The sequence below is a fragment of the Petromyzon marinus genome, chromosome 8 (assembly GCF_048934315.1).
Source record: "Petromyzon marinus isolate PM22_M1 ecotype Great Lakes invasive population chromosome 8, UKy_Petmar_22M1.pri1.0, whole genome shotgun sequence".
Classification (NCBI taxonomy): domain Eukaryota; kingdom Metazoa; phylum Chordata; class Hyperoartia; order Petromyzontiformes; family Petromyzontidae; genus Petromyzon; species Petromyzon marinus.
In genome coordinates this window covers 7214865-7223424 of record NC_133674.1, presented here as the reverse complement: position 1 = coordinate 7223424, position 8560 = coordinate 7214865, and the positions used below count along the sequence as shown (strand labels likewise).

Sequence of the window (8560 nt, the reverse complement as noted above, 5' to 3'; positions counted from 1 at the left end):
TGTGTCGTAATAGTGGGGACTGCCTGTATAAGATATAGTGTGTCAGCATACAGAGCCATGGATACACAGTTGGGTGTGGATATATACAGCTACCGTTATTTTTAACTCACCATTTGTAGATCTGACCAAAGGTGGTTTGTCACTGACCATTTTGGTTGTCACTGACCGTGCAAGAGGCCTCGGTATGTATGTACATTTCAGGGTTGTGTGCAGTTGAAGGGTTCTGTTGTTCACCGCACCGCAACACAAACTCTACCCGAGCGGCAGTGTCGGGTTCGGCCAAATGTCGCAAATGGATTGGCTACATATCTCTGCAGCTGGCAACAACCCCACCGAAATCGAAGTGGCAGCAAAACAGCTGTGGAACGTGTCTGTATGTATGTTGAACTTCTTTCGCACCGTACGTAGCAACCGTGCTAATCGGAGGTGATAACCAAAAATGGTCAGTGACGTTCACGTGTTTCAGTGTTAGCCACTGCGGGGAAATGGGCGATGCCATCTTAAGTTTAGTTTGCTGGGTTTTGGGATTAAAAAAATTGGGCGAAGACGTCAAAACTGGATCTACCTGTGAATTACTTAAAAAGGTTCACTCCATAGCTTAAGATGCACTTTGATAACAACACTCGGCGACACAAGCGGACTGTCGCGCAATGCTAGCCGCCGATCCTTCTTGATGCACCGTCTTAACAGCAGCAGCAGCAGCGGCAGCAGTAGCAGCAGCTGGCGCTGCCCGCAAGAGAATCTCTTAGTCGAGAGCGGTTGGCGGTTCTTGGCCAAAGGTTGGGGGCGGCATCGAAGTCCGTCTCAGGTTCCCCAGTCTCGGGCGATAGCGCACGCAGGGTGGACTGACTGATCCGTGGAATGCAAAGGCAACGTGTGGGAGGTTACGGTGACCGCGGCTGCTGCACCGGTGCTGGGTTCACACCGGGAGCAGCTCTCCCGAGAGGCTGTAGGGGCTGCCTGCGCCCGTCTGGCTGGCGGAGAAAGTGCTCACAACGAAAACCGCTTACAGCGTATTCCAGTCTCTGGGGCTCTATGCGAGTCTGTGGCTGTCTTGTGTAAGTCCACACACATCTGTGTGTGTGGACTTACACAGCACGGTTGGCTATGTAGGGTGCGAAAGAAGTTCAACGTACGTATGTACGTAAGTGTATGGGGTTTCTGTGCGAGACTTATGGGTCCGTACATGAATCTGCAAGTGTGTGTGTGTGTGGCTCTACGGGCGAGTCTATGGTCACCATGTGAAACTATCGGTCTCTGCATCTCGGCGAATCCAAGACAAGGCATTATCACAAGCGAATGGAAAATCCGAGGCAGACTGTTGCCTCGTCAACCCGGAGCCATAAATCACCACCGTTCGAGCGAGTCACGGGGACTGCGTCGCGTGCGAGCGGTGGATGAGCGAGGGTTAGCGAGGGCGAGCGACCGAGCGAGTCACGGGGGACGGGTGCCGCGTTACTAGCGGTGGGCGAAGGCGGTGAGCATGCAAGACCGAGCGACTCACCCCACTTGTTGCCCACGAGCACGGGGCAGGCGGCGTGCCGCGTGCTGTAGTCGCCCTCTCCGCTCGCGAACAGGTTGTACCAGAACACGGCGGTGCCCTGGACGGAAGCAGAGCGTGGAGGTATGACCGCACAGGAGATGAACCACCTGTCGCTTTAGCCCGGCGTCGCGTTATTTTTAAGGGGCCACGGCAAAGTCTGAACGATGCGAGAGCTGTCAAAAGATTCGGGCTTTCTCCATCTCATCCGTCTATTCTTGCTGCGTCAGAGCACAGACCATTCATTCGTCGATCCACTTGCAGCGACGATGACTTCGACCACGTGAGGGTTACTTGGCCATACTTTGCCACGCTGCTCAGTGCACGTTGACATAGGCGGGGAGCGCAGATGGAGCGGAGTACAACAGCGGGTATTGCTGCGCTGCCCTCTGTAAGCCCACGCATGGCGGTTGCCAATCCAAGTAATAGCCCAGGCTCAGACCTGCTTAGCTACCGAGATGCTGATGAGGTTGCACGCACCCCGGGCGATTGGGTCACGGGCTCGATACGGTTTAGGGCCCCCTAATCGGGGCACGGTCAGTGCGAAGGCGAGCGTTGCTATTGACAGGTGTGCCAGGGGGGTGGGAGGGCGTGAATAGCCGATGCCAGGGGCCCCCCCTGATAAGGGCGCCATGGTGGCTAAGAGATGTTACCTACCTCGCCTGCTATACAGGAGGTTGTGGGTTCGATCTCGACCTTGACGCCTGCTGTATATTTGTAGTTTGCGGTGTCTCTCTCCCCGGGTTGCGTGGATTTTTCTCCGGGTCCTTTTTTTTCCCCTCCACATTTAGAATCCACACGCGTTTAGAGTATTTAGCTGCTATACATTACCACGTGATATGCCACTTCGTTGAGCCTGTCATTTGTGGCCAGGTCGCTTCTGAATAAGAGTTGTATAGCTCAGTGGGCCTTACCTGGTGAAATAAAAAGTTTATACTCTTTGGGTCTTCGGTAAAGAAAATAACAAAAACGACGTTTGGATCGTCATAGTTTTTTGTTATTTTCTTTGAAACTATCTACGTGACTTTACCGAAAGGCCCAAAGAATATGAATTCCTGCAGTCACGAAAGCTTCAAGTCAAAAAATTGTTTAGTTTTAGTTTGTTCACATGGGACGCATCCATGCAGCGACTCAGGTCAGCCAGGAGAGAGAGCCTTTCAGTCGCCCAGCACGTGTAGGCATGCGCCATTGTTAATTCCCAGCATGCATCCTGTATGACATTTTCAATAGTTCGTTAATTTCATTTCCCATTGTCCATACTGGTTATCCATATTAACCGAGCAAGTAATTCACCAAACAACTTAAGGTAACTGTCCACTCGTTTTTGTATCATTTGTTTTAACTTTCTGACCCGCCCCCCTATTGGACATCTGTGAAAAAGAGCTTCACAGCTCATCGGATTTCTGCAAGATAAATAAAGATTCCGATGATTGTGATTTCTGTCCCTATCTCAGCGACTTGGAACGAACGAATGACACGTCATGTAAGTACAGTAAAACCTTGGATTGCGAGTAACTTGGCCTGCGAGTGTTTTGCAAGACGAGCAATTTTTTTAAAATATTAATTTGATAAACGAGCGAGGGTCTTGCAATACGAGCAGTGTACGTGTACGCTTTGTGTGTTGAGCGTCACGTGATCACAACTGATATACGAGTGTTTTGATATACGAGTGCTTTGGATTACAAACACGTTTCCGGAACGAATTATGCTCGCAATCCAAGGTTTTACTGTATGTATGTCGAACTCCTTTTGCACCGTACGTAGTCAACCGTGCTAATGGGAGGTGCGATAATGAGCTGTACACAAAGCCACGTTTACCTTCTTGGGCACAACCGAGGCACCCACTTCAGGGAAGACTGTCGCCCCACCTGATGGCACGTCGCTCATCTGTAGTAGGGTGGTGGGAAGAGAGGGGGGCAGGATGGTGGGGGGGGGTATGCGGGAGAAGAGGAGGTGACGTGGATGGGAGACGCGGGCGTGAGTATATATAAGCTGAACTTCTTTCGCACCGTACGTAGCCAGCCGTGCTAATCGGAGGTGCGGGGGGAAGGACAACAAACTAAACACAAAAAGCAGTTCCACAGAAATTAGGAGTTAATAAAGTACATAGCTCCAATGGCTTCCTAATATCGGAAGAGCATTCCAGACGGCCGCAGAAGCGCATCTGAAAGCGCTCGACGCGGCGACCGTCTTTGTTCGATGGCTGCTGCGAGGATGACCGAAGATAATATTCGATCAACTAATTTTCGGTCTAGCGAACTTAGGATTCATCACTTTAAACAGAAAGCCAAACGTGACGTGAAATAAGACGCGAACACACCGAGAAACGGAATATCTTACGTAGAATAGCCACGTCGCGATGCGGTTGCCCGTGCCCAGGCGTTCGAACGCGTCTGGCTCCTCTTTCTGTGAGAAACACGACGCATGGTTTAGTGAGCACAAACCACCGGGCACTTCCCTGTTTGTTTACTTTTAAATCCAGTTTTTTTGTACACTTCACATGCCTGTACTGTCAGCAGTACAAGTAGGTGATGTCGTTGCAATTTGATTATTATGCTCGTGAACTCAAATTGAACAAAGTCAAAAATTATTCTCACAATGCCACATTACAAGCAAACGGGTTTTGAATAACAAAAGTTTGTTTAAAAAGCGGAAAGAAATTGCTGCTCAGCCTCAAATGAGTACCCGGTGCGGTGTGTAAACATCGCCACTGGGGAGACAAAGGCGGCCGGGCGTGGTGCTGGCCACCCGCCCCCTCGTGTGCTGTGCCGGCCTTCATAGGTGCTCGCTAACAGCACTTGCCCCTACAGTCTGTTAAGGCTATACGGGGGATATTCGTCTTTGTGTATGGAGCGGCGTGTGTGTGTATGTGTGTAGAGTGGCCGACTGCCGGGCCACCCAAAAATCATTCTCACAATGCCACATTTGATGAATGAGAGATTCACGAGTTTACAACCAAACGGGTTTTGAATAACAAAAAAAAAAGGTTGGTTAAAAAGCAGAAAGAAATTGCTGCTCAACGTAAAGCCCAAACGTTGCGATCGTAAAGCTTTACAAGCGGCGTGTGTGTGCGTTTGTGGAGTAGGGTGTGCGTGCATGGATCGGCGTGTACGTGTGTTTGGAGCGGTGCGGAGCGGTGCGTGTGGAGTGGTGCGTGTGAAGCGGCGTGTGTGTGTGTGGAGCGGTGCGTGTTAGTGAAGCAGTGTGTGTGTGGAGCAGCGTGTGTGTGTGTGGAGCGAGCGGCCAAATGCCGGGCCACCCTCCAAAGGATTCACGGTTTAACCCCCAGCTGTGTTCACCTGGCATCGTCTACAACTGCCAGAGCGTGCAGTTTGCCTCATTAAAGACGTCAAATCCATTTTGCTTACTTTTATTTTTTATCGACACCCCAGCCCAAATTCATGTTAAATATACATAATCGACGGAAATGATATCTCCAATGGCTCTTCGTCAGCGGTGGCCGTGGGCACACGTGAAAGCGTGGATTGTGGCATCGTCGGGAGGACATCAATCCCTCTCTCTGCCCGTCGTTTGGATGGCTGTCCCAGGCAACTCGGCTCGGATGCAGAGTTCGCATGCCGACAGAACCCTCTCTCATCAAAGCAAGCCGGCTTTGCCAGCTGGCAGCAACGGGGGACATTCATTCCGGACCCGCAAAACGAATGTCGCGCCCTACCCGCAAAGCAAACGGCCGCTATAACAGGCGGCATCGGCGAAGTGGCTCTATCGCTGGCGCATTAATGCCGTTTGGACTCCTACGCGGCCACGGACGTGTCGACGCGTCGCGAGGACGCCGCATTAATGAGCATTAACGAACGCCATCGTTGAATGCTGAATAGGCCACTTGAAGCGGGGTCCCGAGGGGTCCCTACCCCCCCCCTCCCGTATACTCACCGTCACAAAATCAAAGTGGGGTTCATACTGTCCCCCCAACCCATAGTTAGCCACCTGCAGACAGACGAGACAAACACACAGACAGACACACGCACGCACGCGCGGACGCACGCAGACAGACAGGCGGACAGACGGACGGACGGACAGACAGACACACGGCACGGGGGCGGGCGGACAAACGGATGTAATGGACGATGGGCCGAACCGGACGTCACTTACCCTGGCGAAATCAAAGTGCGGTTCGTACTGGCCGCCCATGCCGTAATTTGCCACCTGTCAGGAGACGACACGGACAAAGCTCTCGCCATCGGGGTCCCTGCCCGCTCGACGTCGCGGAAGACCGCGCTCCGCAGCGCGGCTGCCCGCCAAGAACCAGGCACACATTTGTACAGACTGCGTGCACGTGCGTGCGTGCGTGCACAGACACGTGTTCGTGTGTGCGCGTGCAGATTTTATATACAGTGAGGGAAACAAGGTATTTGATCCCCTGTTGATTTTGTACGTTTGCCCACTGACAAAGAAATGGTCAGTCTACAATTTTAATGGTAGGTTTATTTGAACAGTGAGAGACAGAATAACAACAAAATAATCCAGAAAAACGCATGTCAAAAATGTTATGAGTTGATTTGCATTTTAATGAGAGAAATAAGTATTTGACCCCTCTGCAAAACATGACTTAGTGCTTGGTGGCAAAACCCTTGTTGGCAATCAGAGGTCAGACGTTTTTTGTAGTTGGCCACCAGGTTTGCACACATCTCAGGAGGGATTTTGTCCCACTCTTTGCAGATCTTCTCCAAGTCATTAAGGTTTCGAGGCTGACGTTTGGCAACTCGAACCTTCAGCTCCTTCCACAGATTTTCTATGGGATTAAGGTCTGGAGACTGGCTAGGCCACTCCAGGACCTTAATGTGCTTCTTCTTGAGGCACTCCTTTGTTGCCTTGGCCATGTGTTTTTGGTCATTGTCATGCTGGAATACCCATCCACGACCCATTTTCAATGCCCTGGCTGAGGGAAGGAGGTTCTTACCCAAGATTTGACGGTACATGGCCCCGTCCATCGTCCCTTTGATTCGGTGAAGTTGTCCTGTCCCCTTAGCATAAAAACACCCCCAAAACATAATGTTTCCACCTCCATGTTTGACGGTGGGGATGGTGTTCTTGGGGTCATAGGCAGCATTCCTCCTCCTCCAAACACGGCGAGTTGAGTTGATGCCAAAGAGCTCCATTTTGGTCTCATCTGACCACAACACTTTCACCCAGTTGTCCTCTGAATCATTCAGATGTTCACTGGCAAACTTCAGACGGGCATGTATATGTGCTTTCTTGAGCAGGGGGACCTTGTGGGCGCTGCAGGATTTCAGTCCTTCACGGCATAGTGTGTTACCAATTGTTTTCTTGGTGACTATGGTCCCAGCTGCATTGAGATTATTGACAAGATCCTCCCGTGTAGTTCTGGGCTGATTCCTCACTGTTCTCATGATCATTGCAACTCCACGAGGTGAGATCTTGCATGGAGCCCCAGGCCGAGGGAGATTGACAGTTCTTTTGTGTTTCTTCCATTTGCGAATAATTCCACCAACTGTTGTCACCTTCTCACCAAGCTGCTTGGCAATGGTCTTGTAGCCCATTCCAGCCTTGTGTAGGTCTACAATCTTGTCCCTGACATCCTTGGAGAGCTCTTTGGTCTTGGACATGGTGGAGAGTTTGGAATCTGATTGATTGATTGCTTCTGTGGACAGGTGTCTTTTATACAGGTAACAAGCTGAGATTAGGAGCAGAAATCTTTCTGATTGAGAGGGGGTCAAATACTTATTTCCCTCATTCAAATGCAAATCAATTTATAACATTTTTGACATGCGTTTTTTTCCAGATTTTTTTGTTGTTATTCTGTCTTTCACTGTTCAAATAAACCTACCATTAAAATTATAACCTGATCATTTCTTTGTCAGTGGGCAAACGTACAAAATCAGCAGGGGATCAAATACTTTTTTCCCCTCACTGTATTCTACACGGTGATATTATCCACCTGATCTCTTCGGGATAAAGACACCGGGGTCTGTACGGCCGAGCGGCGCAGGAGCAGCGCTCGAAATTCGGCTACGCGAGATCGATTTCCGACCTTGGTGAACACCGGTGGCGAGTGATATCCGAAGCGGTTCGTGCCCCCCTCCCCCACTTCACCCGATCCCCAAACAACTGGGCATGAGGACTGGCAAAAAGGGGAGGCCCATGTGCACACGCACGCACGGTAGACACACACGTGCGGACACGCACGCGGACGCGTGCAGACACGCGGTTACGCGAGTCGGCTTACGCTGCGCTCGCCACTCCTTCTTCAACTCGCCGTTGCCGAGCGGAAGCAACCAACGCCTCGTCGTGCGACGCGGCTCCGATTAACCCACCGCGGAGATCTACCCCGAGGAATTGGCCAAACGTCGCAATGTGAGCAGGGCCCTCCTGAAATCTAATCCTGAGACTCTGCGAGGCTGTCCTGGGTAAGCGCGATGGCCCTCTGCGGTGACACGTTGTCATCGTCCGTTTACGCACGAGGGCAGCAAGTCACCCTACATGAACATTCACGTTTCAGCAACAATTATTTGCGAGCAATTATTTAAAGTAACATGTCCGAGCCAACTGTCGTCGCGGGAAATGTACTTGATATAATAACGGTCTAAGTTTACGCAGCGTTCTCCATTTCCCCTGCGACGTGGGTTGTTTTAGGCTCAGGTTTCGATCTGGCTAGTCGTCGTCGCCGCCGCCATCGCTGCTGCTGCTGCTGCTGCTGCGCCGATTTGCCGTGCTTCACGTGACACCGTTTGCCTTCTGTCACTTTGGTGACCCCGGCTCACTTTGGCGCGCGACGGCTCGTCCTGGTCTCTCTCGAGTGATCACCTGGGGTTAAACAAAATCAACTCGACACTCGTGTCAATCATTTCCCCCCCCCCCTCCATCACCACCCCCACTCCCTCTGAACGAGGCCGTCACCAGGCCACGGAGACGCCCCGCGGCCGCTACCTGTAGGTCCTCGGCGGTGCGCATGTTGAGGCCCGTGACGTCCTCGATCCTCTGGTTGAGCCGAGCAATGAGGGGGTCCTCTTCCTCGCCGAGCCACGCGCTGCATGGGGT

General features: G+C 51.6%; 1 protein-coding gene across 6 annotated transcripts in view; it reads right to left on the bottom strand.

Moving 5' to 3' along the window:
* The window catches only part of P4HA1 (prolyl 4-hydroxylase subunit alpha 1), a 42449-nt gene that overhangs the window by 2963 nt on the left and 30926 nt on the right, over nt 1–8560 (bottom strand). For 4 of the 6 annotated variants that reach the window (XM_032949537.2, XM_076065575.1, XM_032949535.2 and 1 more), the window contains exons 10-14: nt 8450–8549; nt 5654–5707; nt 3881–3946; nt 3359–3427; nt 1505–1601 (exon numbers count right to left, since the gene is read on the bottom strand). In XM_032949537.2, the coding sequence (XP_032805428.1) occupies nt 1505–1601; nt 3359–3427; nt 3881–3946; nt 5654–5707; nt 8450–8549 (386 nt within the window). Of the gene's footprint in view, nt 1–1504; nt 1602–3358; nt 3428–3880; nt 3947–5434; nt 5489–5653; nt 5708–8449; nt 8550–8560 lie in introns of all 6 variants that reach the window. The other 2 variants (XM_032949536.2, XM_032949534.2) reach the window with 1 other exon arrangement.